Source organism: Cydia splendana, chromosome 16, assembly GCF_910591565.1.
Source record: "Cydia splendana chromosome 16, ilCydSple1.2, whole genome shotgun sequence".
Lineage (NCBI taxonomy): Eukaryota > Metazoa > Arthropoda > Insecta > Lepidoptera > Tortricidae > Cydia > Cydia splendana.
In genome coordinates, this window is record NC_085975.1 from 683,407 (window position 1) to 701,870 (window position 18,464).

The window sequence follows — 18,464 nt, forward strand, 5'->3', positions numbered from 1 at the left end:
CAGAGATAATAGAACCCAAGTATATCGAACTTGTATTAGACCCCGCATGTTGAAATGACATTTGACTATAAAGGTCACTTGAATGTCATTTTGTCTCACTCAGTGAGCAAAATCGCATTTTGCTCACTGTTTTTAAGAAGCAAAGTACCCTTGTTCGAGCTGCTGAGGTGAAAATGATGTTCTACCGACGCCCATCAAGAGCCATCTCTTCTGTTCCGTGCGTATTGTAACCTAGCCTATACAGGAGGCAGTCGTAACTACCTTAAACTCCGAGTTGCGGCAATTTGCCTCGCGACCGGCGACGGCCGCCATATTGCCAACTTACCTTGTGACGAGTGTGATCAGTGTGATTGACGTGATTCACTGGCAGAGGCTGCAGCGGTATCATGCTCGCATTTTTATCACCTGTCATGCCATGCGTCACTTTCGCACTTACGTAGGCAAACCTTGGCTCATCGGTGATACTTGGTAATTCGGTGATAATGCGTTGTTATCTTACGCTGAGCTTACAATGCTGAAATGTAAGCAATTAAATCACTGCCAACCCAATTGCAAGCATCAAAACTGACAGCAGCCAGCGATTTTATAGCTCGCATTTCCTCATGGTGAGAACTGTGTAAGATTATAACGGAGTATCACCGAATTACCAAGTATCACCGATAAGCCAAGGTTTGCACTTGTTAGAAAGTGACAGGCATGGCGACAAATGATAAAGAGCCGACCTTATTGATATTAGCCCTGTACTGATTCGATCGAACGATTTTTTACGATTGTCGGTATATTGGGAGCCCGATCTATATTCAACATTTTGTTAGGGCTTTGATTTTATTTTGATACGACCTTGAAGATCGCTCACGCTGACTGGTGCATGCGAAATGAAGTGAAAGTTGTGCGTGAGATGCACCACCAGCACAGAATAAATAATAGTATTAGATACAGAGGGTTCACTCTCTAACAAAACCCGTCTAATATTACGACAGATATGACGTGACGGCACAGAATAACTAATAGTACTACCGTACAGAAAATTCACTCCTTCACAAAAGTCACATTTAGGTATAAAATTATACCTATACTCGCCGCCTGCACGCAAAATTGAAACTTATATACCTACGTAACCGCGCACGAACCGTGAATCTTCCTTGCGCGCCGCAGTTTTATGACCGTCATGACCGAGCTGCGAGTGTCGGCACAGGGTTAAAACTTGACGAGTTTTTGTACCTATACCTACCGATTTATTATTTTTAAGATAAATATGGAGGAATTACAAACGTTGATTCTGTAAACATATTTTTTTTATCCAGAGATAGTATGTCTGATTCTCACGGCAGTAGGTATGCCACAGCCGTATTCATTTGAAAATATGTCGGTCAATTCCTAATATTGTTTCTGGGCAACCAATTATCATATTAAATTGGTCTAAAGCGCTTTCGTTTTATGCAAACAAAACGAATCAATAAGTTATCGAATTTGATTAAGTACTTAGTATTTATGTTATGTTTCAAAGTTTAAATTCACCTTTCAATATCGTGCGGAATTTAAATAAATGTTATTTCTGCTTCCTTGCTCTTCCGTTTATTCAGACATCCGTAAACAGAACAATATGTTTTATACGGATTAGATCGAGATTTAGGTTTCGAAGCCATTGTGTATTTTCAATTTTGCGCGAGCGCCACGTGACACGACTATCGTGCGAGCCGAGCGGCAGCCCACTGGCATACGCCGGCCCGCGCGGCGCGCCGGCCAAATGTACCTAAACTGCGCAGTGACACCCCCCTGGCTAGGTGGCGCAAGCGCGAGCAGGCGTACGTTCCGTCGCCATGCGCGGCAACTACTACTGCTAGACACCAAAATTGGTGTGGGCCGCATGTACCTATTTGTAGCGACGCGACGAAATCGCGAAGTGAGCCACGCCTGCCACCAGTCAAGACAAAACCATAACAAATTTTTATATTAAAATTGACCTCCATACGTGCGTATCAAAAAAGCCATAAATACTTACTATTATTGTCCTGCGACTCTTGCATTTGAATTGCACCAGAATTTATTTGACTAAATGTCGATACCTCTTCAAAAAACAGAAAACGAGTCCTACGATAGCGAAGAACGTTTTTATAAGGAGTTCTAGTAAAGACGGGCTATTCAGGATGGAATAGGAATGGGGCACAACGAAGATATCTAACCAGTACTTTGAGTTCGAGGCGACGATTCGCCGATTGATTTTAGAGGTTTATCGTGGGTTTTCCCTACGAAAATACAGCCGCCGTGCAGGTCAGGATCTCGACGGCTCAAATAAAAAGCTTCAATTCTTAGTGAACTGAAATAATTTTCCAAAGGTACTGGTTTACAAGGGTTTCTTAACGTGGTAAAGTGGTTATTGTATGGAGGCTGATGAGAGCGTGATTTAGCGAAATTGAACAGTAAAAAAGGTGGTTTAGATTTAGGTGCCTCTAATTGGCCGCGATACAGGGTTTGTGGAGCGCTTCCGACGGCTGCGTTTAGCTACTGCATTAGGAATGTATTGAGATTTTATACAAATTAAAGGTTGCGTTCGCAAGAAGTTCAAAGAGCAATATTTAAGGGTAAGGTAGATTATTTTCTGACCAAATTAGGTAGGTAATGTAAATTTGTGTACAAATTAATATCCCTATTTCCTATTGCCTAAATTCAAACTTTCCTCAACATGTTTTGTGAAAGATTGGCCTATAATATTTATTAGTTTGTGTTTTCAGCCTTCAAAATACTGCCACCATTATACACCGTGCGCCTCCGCCGGCACGCCACATGACGGCAATCCGCAATGGACCGGCACCGCGACTGCAGACGTCATGTTTACTAAGTAGATCATATATCAGATCAGCCTCATCGGCACCCGCTAACAGGACGATGAGATCTTGAACGAGGTTTGGAATCATATGGGTTCTGGTTGGTGTTATTCAGGGCCGTCTTAAACTATGCTGGGGTCCTTGGGCACATAAGAATTTGGGGCCCTTTTGGAAAGTAAAGAAAGCTAATTAAACTGAATTTTTTGTACAATGATCTTCTATTTATTATGGGTAATCAAATATTACTGTCTGTCTTTCGGGGCCCCCTGAGGATGGGGGCCTTGGGCACGGGCCCCGTGTGCCCTTATGGTAAAGACGGTATTGGTGTTATTCAGGTGTCGGGAAATTTTTGAGAAGAGGCATCCTCACCCAACTAGCAAATCTATGTGCTATAAAAGTTGAGAGCACGTTTTTACTTTCGCTTTTTGGTGCTATAAATGGTGTAAAACACTCGAATAAAAGTCATGTAAACGATTACTCGACGCGAAAAAGGCGCACTTATACAGACTAAAAGTGTTATAAAAATAGAGTAAGCGCTGTATAAGAAGCAAATCGATGCTGTAAGAGTTGATTAAAAGTGGATAAAAGCGCTTTCTAGTGTTTTAATAGCAACGATAGTGCTTTTATTCGATTATTTTGTAACGTAGACATTTTCTTAAATTTTAAATTAATATTTTTGGGTTGAATTCCTTTTCTTATTTCGATGATTTTAACAATATCCCAAACTAACTCGATTGGTTGCACTTATTTGCATAATCTGTTGCATTCAGATTGCACCTCTTTATGCTTATCTGTTGTCGGGGTTGTCATACGAGTAAAAATAATTAAAACTTGAGATATTTAGGTTGTCACTCCAGGAAAACTTTGTATGATTTAGATATGTTTTTTTAGGTAAGAGAGAATTTAGATGTTAAATAAAACATAGGAATTACAGACTCCAAAAAGGGGGCTCTGAAATGAAACTTTATTAGATTTATTGATAAAATATATTTCTTAGGCTCAGGAGTGAATTGTTAAATAAATCAGTCAGAATTTTCGTAGGATTTGTGTCTTCAAGGGATTGGCACCCTACTTTTGTTTTGGCCTTTTGTACTCAACATATGAGGAGGTCATTTTGAGATGACATGCACATTTGATGTGTGGACCCCTCCGGGGACGCACGCTCGCATGAGCCCTATTTGTGGTGAGACCACACATTCGCCATGTTGGTCGAAATGCTGGAAGCAGCTCGAGTCCTTCGGTGTGCTCCACTGAGTAAGTACAAATGGAATTTAGGTGTGATCAACTCCACAATGGCGCGAAACGTTGTGGGTTCGTCCTTAACCAGGTTTTTGGTTCTTTACAGAGTTGACTCCTGCTCGAGGGTTGGGAGTGCTCCGCCAGAAGTCCTAACAGCTTCCAGTGCGGTGAGCTAAATTTCCAATTGTTTCATATTTTCTTTAGCGGCCATTAAGGCGTCGGCTAATGTATCCATTTCTCGGTTTACAGGAGCCGGGAGCTTGTGAACTTTCTTTTGAAGAGCTTGTGAATTTTTTGGAAGAGCTTTCGATTTCTTTTGGAATTCATTTGAAGATGTTTAGAAGTTGTAATATGAGGCTGTGGGATCTGTACCACGCCATTTGCAGCGGCCGGCTCCAACCAGGTCAGCGGCCAGCTTCCCGGGGAAAGGCGAGTACGCCCCCCGCTGCTGCAGTTCCAGCAGCAGTTTTGAGGTCGGTCTGTTGCATAACTTTTGAGTGGCATCCGCCACCAACTACAAATTTTAAATGGTTAATTATAATTTAATTTTATTCAGTTTGAAGTTTTGAAAGTTCTGGTGCATAAAACTTAGGTATTTCGAAATTTAGTTTTTAGTTTTTAATTAATGGGTGTAATCCCTTATAACTAGAACCTGTGAAGCGACCCAGCTTTACCACTGAGCATTTTACAGTAACTGATTAGGTTAATAAAGTTAATTAGTTATAAATTTTGTTTAATTGTTTCTCCTCCTGGCTTTCCTACAGCAAGACACCATTTAGTCTATTTAATTTAATTTTGATTTAATTTTATTTTGTTAACATGGCTGTTTCCATTTTCCACAAGCCGGAGCTTTTCATTTATTATTTTACCCCCTTTCAAAACAGCCGTGTTACAATTTGTTCTATACACATTAGCAATTTGCTATTACTCAGTGATAGTGTTCTATCAAAGCAGCCGCACTGCTTTTTCTCAGCAAAAATGTTTCTTAAAAGTAGCCGAATTGCTTTTACTCGGCATTTTAAATGTGTAAGAGTGCAGTAAATGCTTTTATTCAACTAATATGTGCTAAAACGATCTCAGGTAAGCGATTATATTTCAATTATTTGAGTAAGTTTGAGGCGTCATCGTCTTCACGTGTCTAATACTTAAGTGTTTTTTTTCTAATGTCGTCCATGACATTTACTTTTACCGTAATTGTGTACATAACTTTTTACGGTCTGTATATAAGTACACGTAATACAGTAAAACCTAGTGCGAAAAATACTTTATTGATAAAACCAAAGTCACTGGTTCATATATATTCATGGGCCGGCTATTTTCTTAAATTTCAATAAAAAAATATTAATTAAAATAAGTAAAAATTTGCTTACACGATCTAGTTTCTTTTATATCTCATTAATTCGACTATAAGTCGAGTAACTGCGTTTACTGCTACACTTATAGCACATGATGTCGCCATGTTTATGGATTTATAGTCCGGTGGCCGACTGCATGAAACCCTACCTGATAATAAAAAAATAGAAAAATCCTACTCTGTGGGGGTAGCTGACTTTTAGCAGCTTCAACTGCTCTTGGTCGGCCGTGGCTTAACTTGGCAAATTTTGCGCAAATGGCAAAAAAGTGGTACAAATATTCATCAAATAAACAAAAGTAGTCAGCTACATCCAGTGTTGGCAGGTTCCTGTGTCTGGCCGAATTTGTGGTACCACGTGACAGCTACAATTTACCTAATCGAAAAATAGAATGTCACTTGTATGATAGGATAGTTGCCATTGACTACAAAACCTGGCTAAGGCTAAGGTGAGGCCGACCAAGACATACGTCAACAAATTTAATGTAGCTATTACAATCAGATTTTTTTATTCTATTTTTCGATGAGCTAAATTGTAGCTGTCACGTGGTACCACAAATTCGGTCGGACACAGGAACCTGCCAACACAGGATGTAGCTGACCACTTTTGTTTTGCTGTCCTCAAAGGCAGCTATCCTACCATGCAAGTTTCATTCTATTATTCGATGAGGGTTTTTTTGATGAATTTTTGTGCCACTGCCCACTATTTTTGCCATTTGCGCAAAATTTGCCAAATTAAGCCGCGGCCGATCAAGAGCAGTTGATGCTACTAAAAGTCAGCTACCCCTACAGAGTAGGATTTTTCTATTTTTTTATCAGGTAGGGTTTCATGCAGTTAGCCACCGGACTAAATTGAAATGACAACATGGCTGACTTGTGCTGTTAATGTAGTCCAAAACTCTTTAAAAGTACTCTAAGCTGAATAAATCTTGAATAAAACCTGTAAATACACTTCAGCTCCTATAACAGCGGTTTGAACCCCATTACCCGAATTATGATATAAGCGCGCTGTTACAGCAGCATTGTTGCCAAATGGTTATTGGATTGCTTTTACTAGGCTTTTATAACAACAGAGAAGAGAGTTGAGTAACAGTTGTATTAAAGCGCCTTATTCAGACAATTAGCTATTCTATAGCTGTTATATGATTTTTATAGAACAATTATGCTGAATAAAAGTGATTTAGTAGCGCTAACTCAGCATTTATTAAAAGGTGGAATAAAAGTACTAAAACATAGTGCTGTAAACGTTTATACTACATGATTATAGCACAAATTAGCGAAAATTGCTAAATAGTCGAGTTAACCGCTATTAAAAATAATAAAAATAAAAAAATAATATAATCAATTCTTATACGACTATTTTGCTAGTTGGGCAGTAGAAGTCACCAGAGGGCCTACCGCGACCCACGTTCGACGTGTTGCCTCTCTGACGCACTTCGGATTTATTGTTTGAAAATATAGCAATGTCTTTTACATATATTGTCTTTTTGAAGACCTTAACTTTAGAACTAAAGTTTTTAGAATGATTATATCCGAACTGAAAGTTCTTACAAACTTGTTGGAGGAGCGAGTCTTTTATAGTAACTTCAGTTCTAGGGAAGGCTCGACATTATTGCTACTAATTTTAAGACACGTTCTCCTTAGTAAGGACTCCTTACGTACAGTCGTACATACTGGTTCAAATACTTTTTTTGTATTAGTTAAGGTTATGCGACATTCTTTCATTCTTCATTCTTACATCATAATGTAAATGGATTTTATACCCCAAATTTCGTACTTTTTCGTTATCGTTATCTTAAAATCTTCTACTTCTTTAAATTATGGTATACCTACAGTTAGGTCGTAGAAAAATATATCATAATCGTTATACAAGAGACGACGCCGGTTTTTCCCGGATGTTTTTGACCCTACTAGTAGCACATAATAAATAATAGTACTACCGTACAGAAAGGAAACTTCCTACAAAACCGAAGTTTGACAGCGATTCAGGGTCGAATCATGCTGTCCCTAGGGTCCCTTTCTAATCCTATCCGTTTCGGTTAATTAGGGTTGTCAAAATTCAATCTGTGGTCGTGCACGCAAAGGGACGTCAAGTTGTGTCAACCCTAATAATTGCTCGGAGAAATGCTGAGCCGAGCGGAGCCGAGTTTGGCCGAAGTCAGGAGTTTCGCACCCCTGCTAGTAGGTAGGTTTAATTTATTTCAATTTATTTCCATATTAACGTTTTATTCACCTTTTGAGTTGGGTTTCAAAAATACTGGAAAATGGACTCGACGAGTAATTAGTTTAAGATTATTAAAATGTTTTGTTTTAGACGCAGAGTCTCATAAAATATGATTCTTTCTAGCTAATTAAGACTAGTATGACTCAAATAATTAATCCTAGCCGTCTAACCGTTTGTAAACCTGCAGCCGTATCATGGTCGCATTTTTATCACCTGTCATGCCCTGTGTCACTTTCGCACTTAAATATTTGTTAGAATGTGACAGGCATGGTGACAAATGATAAAGAGCCGACCATCTTAGCCCTCTGGTCAACAACAAGAACAGACCACTACGACTTATTATTATACATTCTTAAATAGCGAGCAGCTGTCATGATCAGAGGCAGCTCGTTACAAGCAAGTTGCTCGCAGCAAGTTACTCGCCCGGCAAGTTCGCTGCAGTATCGTTTGAAAAACTTTCCCTTTGTGCGCAATTATGTACCTACTCTACTGCTAATGTATGCTTTAGTTCAACTGCACTTTTGTTAACGGAATTCAAATAAAATAAGTAGAAACTAGCAACTGTATAACTAGTGTAAATTTCATTCAATAGCGTGACGTGACGTACGCGTTTGCGTTAAGTCTATTTTTGTATGGGATTTTGAGTTTCTAAAGCATCCCGCTTGGCGCGCTGTTCAATATCCCATACAAAATGACACTTAACACAAACGCGTACGTCACTTCACGTTATCGAATGAAATTTACACTAGGGGTTCGCTTCATGTGTTCACACTCTATAAGAAGCTTACTGTGAGATTTAGTATTTTTTTGTAATAATGTTTCATCATCATCATCATCATCATCATCATCATCATCATCATCATCATCATCATCATCATCATCATCATCATCATCATCATCATCATCATCATCATCATCATCATCATCATCATCAACATCAACATCATCATCATCATCATCATCATCATATCAGCCAGAGGACGTCCACTGCTGGACATAGGCCTCCCCCAAAGAGTGCCACAATGACCGGTCTTGCGCCACCCGCATCCAGCGGTCTCCCGCGACCTTAACTAAGCTCTATACCATAATTAGATTCCAAAAAATGTTGCCACTGCAATAATTTGTTTGTAAAATAGTAAATTCCTTTTTATAAATAAATACGCTAAGATAATTAATTTATTGGTAATTTTACGCCTACGATTTAAAAAAGTACTTTTATTTACTTATTTTTACATAAATACAAGACGCGCTAGTAAAAATTGGCAACATTGTCTTACTTTTTTTGGAATGTAATTATGATTTAGAGTTTAGGTCGTCAGTCCACCTTGCGGGGGGTCTACCCACGCTGCGCCTTCCGGTACGTGGTCGCCACTCGAGAACCTTTCCGCCCCAACGGCCATCGGTTCTACGGGCAATGTCCTATTGTTGTTTATTTATATTATATACTTCCATGCAATCCAAACTAAGAAGATAATAAAGAATAGAAATATAAAAATAATGATTTATTGCACAATTCCTGTATGTCACACAATGGCATTAAATTACATTTAAATAAATGTTTTATGCTATTCTAGCTTGTTCTATACTAGTCAGACTAGAGACATTATCACACCGTAAATATCTTTCGCACAATAAACAAACATTAAAGATAAAATAAAAAAAAACCCAACACACAGACAGATGAACCGATTTTGATAAAATTCCACCCTCCACCGCCAGAAAGCCTGCTTTCATATAAAAAAACTGCATTTAAATCGGTTCACCCATTGAAGAGCTAGGGTGCCACAGAGAGACACGCATATAAGTAGCGGTCAAACTTAACAACCTTCTTTTGAGTCGGGGGTTAAAAAACTACCCTCGAAACAGGAAGAGCTGAAATGTGCTACTGTCAAAGAAAAATCGTAACAAGGAAATAGTAATAGTATAAAAGCTGGCGTTCTCAATATTTGTACCTACTCGTAATACCAGGTTCAAAATACCAGAATAAATCATCGCCCAGGCGGCTTAGCACGGTCGCGTTTTTATCCCTTGTCACCATGCCTGTCACGTTCTAACAAGTACGTAAGTGCGAAAGGGACGCGCATAGTGATAGACGATAAAAATGGAACCGTGCTGCGCCCACAGGCTCCAATTTCACCACGGTGACAGGTGCGACAATTGTAAAACATCACTGTTGCTGACGTCACAGGCATCCGTGGGCTACGGTTGCCGCTTACCATCGGGCGGGCCGTATTCCTGTTTGCCACCATCATTGTTTTATTAAAAAAAACTTTATTATATCGCAAAAAAACAGATATTTCTCTTGTTAAGTTTATGACAATTGTCACAAGAAACACTACAATTGTCACGAAATTCCGACATATAACTCATTACCTGTCAAGAATTACCTACAATTCTTCTAAATCTTGACAATTGTCAGAAACTTCGCAAAAGAGATATCTGTTTTTTTCCGATATAGTAAAGTTTTTTTTAATAAAACAATGATGGTGGCAAACAGGAATACGGCCCGCCCGATGGTAAGTGGTAACCGTAGCCCATCGATGCCTGTGACGTCAGCAACAGTGATTTTACAATTGTCGCACCTGTCACCGTGGTGAAATTGGGGCCAGGTCTCTTAAAACATAATAAATATTTGTTAATAAGCTAAGAAATTTCGGAATAAAGTTCATAAACCATATAACAAATAGGTAGAGTCAGACCGAGAAAAGTCTGCCGCGATTTTGATAGCCCATGCAGTGCAAGTCTCATTTCAAACGTCAAACTTCTATGAAATTATGACGTGTAAATAACACTTGCACTGCGTGGGCTATCAAAATCGCTGCAGACTTTTCTTGGTCTAACTCTAGGTAACTAATTTGACACACTGGCACCGTCCCACCTCCAACGGACTACTGTAAAAGCGGGCGGAGGCGCGGAAAGCGCCGAAATTCTAAAACGTAACAAATATAAGAGCCTCGGTAGAGAGTACCATTTTGTACCATTTGGAGTTGAAACTCTAGGTCCATGGGGTCCCAGCGCGCATAAGTTGTTCGCAGAAATCGCGAAGCGTCTGTTTGACGTAACTGGTGACCGAAGAGCAGGCGGCTACCTCGCACAACGTATCAGCATTGCGATACAGCGAGGAAATGCCGCCAGCATCCTTGGTACAATGCCTCAAGGGCCTATTTTAGATTTAAGCTAGTTATTAATTTCGTTTAGTAGTACCACTGTATATATATTGTATGTAAATAAATGATATTTGACAATTGAAGCTAATGTCTGTACGGCGCCGTGTACTTCAGCTGTCACTGCGGCTTCAGTTTTTAATATAAGTAAGTAAGTAAATATTCTTTATTGTGCTTTGTAATATAATATATACCTAACACGGGTGGAAGATTATTTATTATTTGACTGAAGCACTATTACTTCCACTCTACTGTCTCAAAATGTATTAGACTATTTTCCCTTTATACCTACTCAATAGCAATAACAATAAGTATACATTACAACCAATGAATTATGACTTGTACCTAAAAATCTACATAATTTTACAAATCACCGTTACTATTGAAGAACAGCTATGATTCACGCTGGAACGCGGTGTGCGTTCAGGCCGAGGTGTCCGACGATTAGTTTTCTATGGGCCCGATTCGGATTTTGTAATAGACATCAATTAGATATCTTTAAGACATCGCCAAGATACGATAACGATATGTTTAAGATCTAAACTGTCAAATTTGTCATTTCCGCGATTCTGGAGATAGTCTTGAACGATTTCCACAAGATATTACTTAGAGATCTAATTCACATCTAATAAATATTTAACACAATCTATCTTAAAAGTGACATTGGTTGCCCGAATAGCGCTGCAAAAGAGAACTAGTTGATATCTAAACTATAACGTATCTAGAATGGATCTAGTACGTGTAGTCTCTTGTGAATATCTTGAAGTTCGAATACGGCAGTGTGACGGGTGATCGGTGATCACTTGATGCATTCTACAGTAAACGAATTGTCGGACGCATCGGCCCGGACCCAGACCGTTCTAGCGTGACTCATCCCTTATTGATTCTGTTAATAAATACATAAATAATTATCTTTAAATGAAATGTGAATATATTAATGTGTTAAGTCAAAGACAAAGTCGTATATGTACCTGACTTTATATTTGACAGCCAATTGTCGCTTAAAAAATCAGTTTAAGTTGTCGTTAGATACACATAAGGCGATGTACATCGCTCTAGTTTAACTGTCAAATCGGGACACGGTTTGTTCTTGACTTTACACATCTACTACAATCAATAATTCTTTGATGGTAACATTTCTTCGTGAATTTATCGACTAATACCAACACTACTTACTAGATGGCAACACTTAACACATGTTATTACTTAAATAGCATTATAAATCGTAGCTATACCTACATATCTTGTACTTATCTAATTTTCCTTTCATTTTTAGTTGTAGGTAAAATAACAACAGTAATAATCATATCACAACACTATTCCTGTTGTAAAATATTGTTAATTTAACAGTCTTCATTTTGCGCACAGCTCTTTTTTCGAATATACAAAAACCACATAACATTTTTAGTTCAATGTGTTTTAAGTACCTAACTATAAGGGTGGTATGCCATCTGTCCAATATCTTGGTCCAACGTGCATTGCGTCTCTCTCTCACTAAGCAAAATGTGAATACCAACCTAAGATACGTAGGGCATGTTGTGAGTGCAGTTAATAATAATACCTATTATCATTCGCAATCCTGACAAAGGACTAAACATCCTGAGGTCCCTGTCTATGAGCAAGGGCCACTGGAACCCACACAGTTCTTCCATACTTACTGTAGCTCTAGTTCCAAACGTCTACACCTAGTGGTGTAGTGCCAAAGACCAGCCATTGACAGTTGTTTTGCTTGATCATGAAGACAGAGAAAGCCGCAAGTTTATTGAAACCCATACAGTTTCCTCCTATACTTGCTGTAGGTCTGGTTCCACAGGTCTACAGTAGCGTAGTCCCACAGCTTAGCCGTGGAGAGTTGGCCGTCGATGACTAGAGCTGAGGGGTTGCTGGCGCGGCCAGGCTGCCACCGGAACGGCAACAGGGGTGATGTCGTTGGCGTTGGATCACTGGAAACAGAGAAAAATACAATGAATAAAGGCCTGTACACAGCGGACTCGTATGCGTAGACGTGCACGTGCGGGTTGTAATATACGGATTCTTATGAGAGACGGCACACCTCTTCCGTGATGTGTGCATGTACGGCTACGGCTCCAACATTTTTTTTTATTTCATAGGGAAACAAACAGCATATATAATTCTTATAGCCTAAGAAAGATATTTTAACACATTAGCCAAACAACAGTTTCCACTGAAACTTAATACATACAATTTTGCTCTGAGAGTAGGTACAACATGCGAATAGGTACGAAATGTAAAATAAATCTATAGGTGTAACAAAATTAAAAGAAAAGTATAGAAAAGAAATAGGACCAAAACATATTGCAAATAAATATTCAAATGTGCGTAGACTACATTTTAGCACAAACGCGCATACACAACAAGTCTGTGTGTTCTGGCCTTAGGTAAGTAGTGTTTTAATTTTAACGTGCCATCATTGTTGTAGTTGGCGCTATTTATTACCTATGTTGTACCTACTTTTAGGTTTGTGTCTATGAAACTTGATAATTTGCTGCGATTCCTGATATACCGTCTCCAAGACTTACTTCTGTAGCAAAGACTTGTGTATGTTTCGCTCGAGGCAAATGAAACATTATGATTCCTTGCAAGTGCTCCTACCCCACCTGACTCGACATGTTTGGGATCCCTTGCCCTGGTTTCGTCAGGTAAGGATTCGGTTGTTACGATTCAGATAACATAACATGTATCGATTCGATGATGTCGTTAGGCTGTGCATGACCGAGAGGGGAGGACAACCGAGAGAATTCATGCTCATTAATTTTATCCAGACACAGATAAGTATATTATGTGTAGGTGACATAAAAACCATTTAAGATCAAAGATTATCTCTCAATATAGTACCTAAGTAAAAGTATTTATAACATTGTTTGAAACCAGCCAACATTCTTGTTTTCTTTCTATTTATTTCTCTGTTTCTGCTATTTAAACAGTCTTGTATCTACTGAGCGCTCCACCTGTAGGTACCGACTCGTAATACTCGTTCCTACCTCTAATGCATGTAAAACTCCCTAATTTTATATTTTCCTTTACCATGCATGTAAAATCTCCTTAATTTTATATTTTGAGATAGAAAGTAACGTAGGTATCTCTATTAAATAATCATAAATATTATTTTTAAGCGTCTTATTCAAATAATTTGTCCACCAACCCTACAGGTACCTACCTACAAGTGGATTATGTTGTCATTGCTTAATGATGGTGCAATGCTAGTTTATTTAAATTGCTTGATTGCTACCAATTTCTGCGGCCCCGTTTTTATTCTAAATTATACGTACTGACCATAATTCACGTTGATTTTTCTCTAGGTAGGTACTTCCTATTTCGTGCTATGCATATTATTTTAAGTTAAAAGGAAAAAAGGAGTAACTATCTGACATCCGAATAGTGTATTTTTACTCAAAGGATTCTTTTAAAATGAAAATTTATTTATAGGGTTCCGTACCCAAAGGGTAAAAACGGGACCCTATTACTAATACTCCGCTGTCCGTCCGTCCGTCCGTCCGTCTATCCGTCTGTCACCAGGCTGTATCTCATGAACCGTGATAGCTAGGCAGTTGAAATTTTCACAGATGATGTATTTCTGTTGCCGCTATAACAACAAGTACTAAAAAGTACGGAACCCTCGGTGGGCGAGTCCGACTCGCACTCGTCCGGTTTTTTTTACCTTAAAGTGTTCCAATTAGATAAGTTAAAAAAAAAATTATTAATCTAACCATAAATCAACTACCTACATCAGTAATTATGAATCAAATTTTTCATAGACAAAATGAACTCTCTAGTTCTCGCTCACTGGCACAACCGCGACACGATCAAATTTATGTGCTGTTTTGTTCTGTTTTACACGAGCTATAAATTTATGGAAATTGTATGAGAGACGTGCCTCGCGGACAAATGAGCGCCACCTAGCGGAGTATTAAACGACTTTGTACGCGTGCGGTGCATCAGTCGTTTATTTAGGAAAATAGTTGAGAAGATACGATTGACATAGTTTCTGGAATTGATCTATCATGCTGACAGTTTTGTAGGTATAGAGATAGGTAACTAGTTTTGTATCGCACTGTTAAAACGACAGTATGCTTAAAAAAAAACAACGGGTTGCACTCCGGGAGTGCCGGCAGAAGTGAAAACTCAATGACAGTCTTACGTCTTACGGTCACATGACACCTGTTACGAGTTTAACATTTTTTCCCCATCACATAAAGTGCCGCTAAAGAAGTTTTCACTTCAATTATTCATTTTATTGGTGTATGGGAATGATGGGAATACACCACGGACGGGTGGGAACCCGTCCCCACCTGGCACAGATGGGAATAGGCGCTACATACAAATCATTCCCATTTGTGCCCCCTTGTATGATTGATAATATACCCATTTGATTGTCCTTTATAATGTCACGTGGCTTTGCGATTATATTTTAAAAAAGACGGACATAATGTTAATTAGCTATCAACCAAACCGGCTAATTTCGACGAGTAGGTATGACGTATGTCTGCTATAGCAGTAAACAAAGTACCTATCTTGTTTTTATGCGTAATATTGTATTTATAAACACAATGGGAGGTAAAACGTTGTTAAATTAATTGACGGGGCATTTAAATGTTATTTTGTATATTAATAATTTATGGGTCTTACCTGAGTTTGGTACCTACATACCTAATTTTTCACCTAGCAAATAATACTGAACCTAAAGACATTACCCAACCATTAAAAACATAGATAAATTATCGGTGCCTTTTACTGGTTCTATCTTAAAGATGTCTGAAGCACGCTGTAGCGACCACCAACTCCCAAAAATTGGAGACGAGAGATAAGTTAAGTTACGACTGCGACGACGCTTGCGGTTTTAATGTGAATTATAGAATAAACTATTTGTAGTATAACTCACCCGTATTTGGCGAAGTTGGTCCAAAGCGTGACCATGCGCTTGATCATGCGCCGCTCCAGCTGATGCGGGAACGGGATAGAATGAGGCTTGAACAAGTAGAACAGCTCATCGGCATGAGACGCCCCTCCCGTCGCCCCGTACCCCACGATGATCTTCGCCATGTTTCTGTACCCTCCGTACTTGAACAGATAGAAGTATATCGGCTTGTCTGTCGTCTTTGCGTACAAGTCCGACTCGATCACTGATGGAAACTTGAAGTGCAAATCTGAATACAAATCCACCATGTTAAGGATTAGTTCGTCTTTTTCTGGGGGAAAGTAATGACTCTTTATTATCTCTACTGTGCTGTTCCTATCCAGTTCTGTAGGAAACTCTAAATCTAGATGTAAATTTTCTTTGGGATCTATCGATTTCAGACTATTTCCGTAATCTTTAGCTACAAAGTATATCCCTTCGTTGTCGTTAAAGCCTATTATCATAGGGACTTTGGTGTAGTTTCCAGATTCGATTATACTTGTAGGATATTCAGTGACTATAGGTTCGATTCCTGGCAAATTTTTCTCAATGCAAGGTACAAAGAGAGTATCAGATGAGACGTAGTTTTGATTATCAAAAGCCTTAACTTTTATTAGTTCGTTTACGGTTTTGTTTCTTAAAATATTGTATATTTCGTAAGGATCTTTGGTATTATATCCGAATTGTTTGACTAGAGCGCTAGCTGTCCTTATAGGATCATGCTGCAAAGCCCAGGGCGCAAGCGTAGAACCACTCTGAAGTATAACTCTATGGAAGAGTCCTCTAGCGGCTTGTGAAAGCACTAGAAAGGACGAAGAAACAGCGCCAGCGCTTTCTCCAAACAGCGTCACGCTATCCGGATTTCCTCCAAAAGCTTCTATATTATCTTTGATCCATCTCAAGGCAGCTACCTGGTCTTTGAGTCCAGCATTTCCCGGCGCATCCTCTGTTCCTAAACATAAGAAACCTTCAACGTTCAGTCTATAGTTGATGCCAACGAATACAACTCCGTGCTCGACGAAGTAATCAGCTCCATAGAGAAAGGCAGAGCCAGTTCCCTCGAAGAAGCATCCTCCATGTATATAGACCATGACTGGGAGGAGTTTTCCCCTGGTCCTGGTGGGGGTGTACACGTTGAGCTTGAGGCAGTCGGGGTTGCCGATGATGACGGTGCCCATGATGGTCTGCGGGCAGCGCGTGTTGGTGTTCACGGCTTCGAACACGCCGTCCCAGGCTGGCGGGGGCAGCGGAGCCTGGAAGAGGGAAATGGGTTATATGATGAGTTATATCAAGAAGCCTTGTGTGTATATAATACATTTTGAGTGCAACTTTGTCTAATTTTACCCGTGTCTTATATTTACCACACCGGACCCTAATCATCCTTTCAACACAAATTGCCTTTAATAAGGAAAAGTGCAAATTATCTTCATGAGAGGGTAGAAATTGTAATTTTATTAAGTCGACTTTATGGTGACAATCAAATGTCGACAGCAACAGCATTACTTACTGTTGCAATGCTGCCGCTGTCAATCTCAATTTCCTTGATACGTTTTGCTGTCATTTCCGCACTAGGCACTGCCGCCCTGCAGCTATTAGAAAATGCAGTCCGTCGATCTTCTTGTAAAAAGACCTTCCATCATATTTATGATGATTTCGTCAATGTCAAAAGGGTACTCGTAGACCATGAGGTTGTTCGGTAGTTGCTTTTAGTAAAGTGATAGCTGGACTTACAAAATGCCACCATGGATTACCGGGTGTCAACTAAATAATAGTTAAACGCGTTTCAAGATTAATTATTAATTAGCTGCATACTTCCACGTTAATTCACTGCATAATAAACTATCAATATTACACTTAAAACAATATTAATGAGCAAAAAAATAATCTCTAGACGACTTCGCCGTTTTAAAGTTCAACCGGAAATCCAGTCCGTTACTTACTCGTCATTTTATCAATGAGAATGACAGTTACATTGCCCGCGTCATCGACGCAGCAGTAACGATGCAGGCGTTGCAGTAATGCTGCTACAGTCGTTATCCGAATGTTACCTTTAACCGACACGGGCAAGGCAACGTGATGGTAAATAATGACTTGCCCTTACTTGTAGGTAATTTTGCAGTAATTGCTCTTCATTTATAGGTCGTATTTAATAACCGGTAATTCTGGTACCTATGTACCTAGAAATTAAGTTAATAGCAACTGATTTTAACTAAGTAGAGCGCGAGTAACAGAAAAAAGGCAAGTTTTATGAAATAATATTATAATATTATGAAATAATATATGCCCGCGTCTCAGTTGCGTAGAATGATGATTTTGACAAAAACTAATCCTCATCAATGGCATTGACTGTGAAGTAAAAAAAAACCGATTTCAAATTCGGCCCAGAGGTATTCGGGAAATCGGGGAAACTACTAAAAAAATATCCCGATGAATTGGGAAAATCCTACTTCGACATTAAGAAGGTTTAAAATTTATAGAAATGACAAGTGTCACCGTGCTGAACGCTGAAGCTGTAAAAATAGACTAAGGTCACCCAAGGTAATTGCAACTATGAGATGAATGAACCTACTCTAATAACTATTAAATAAAAAATTTAAAGAAACCCTGAGACCCTTACGCTACGCTAATCATAAGATTTTAAACCATTTTATGCAAAAAATGCTTCACATCATTTTGGAAAAGACATGATACTCTTCAAACTGCTGGATCGATTTTTATTAAACATAGTCAAGAACCACCGTAAGGA

At 39.0% G+C, this 18,464-nt stretch overlaps 1 protein-coding gene and 1 long non-coding RNA gene across 2 annotated transcripts in view; both read right to left on the reverse strand.

Annotated features, from left to right (window-relative positions):
- The window catches only part of LOC134798132 (uncharacterized), a 417,294-nt gene that overhangs the window by 21,048 nt on the left and 377,782 nt on the right, over nt 1-18,464 (reverse strand). The gene's annotated exons all lie outside the window — the stretch shown is intronic.
- LOC134797856 (uncharacterized) overlaps nt 1-18,464 on the reverse strand; it is a 40,054-nt gene that overhangs the window by 13,738 nt on the left and 7,852 nt on the right. The window contains exons 3-5 of the mRNA XM_063770207.1: nt 15,704-16,971; nt 12,566-12,746; nt 4,437-4,578 (exon numbers count right to left, since the gene is read on the reverse strand). Of these exons, the coding sequence (XP_063626277.1) occupies nt 4,437-4,578; nt 12,566-12,746; nt 15,704-16,971 (1,591 nt within the window). The remainder of the gene's footprint in view (nt 1-4,436; nt 4,579-12,565; nt 12,747-15,703; nt 16,972-18,464) is intronic.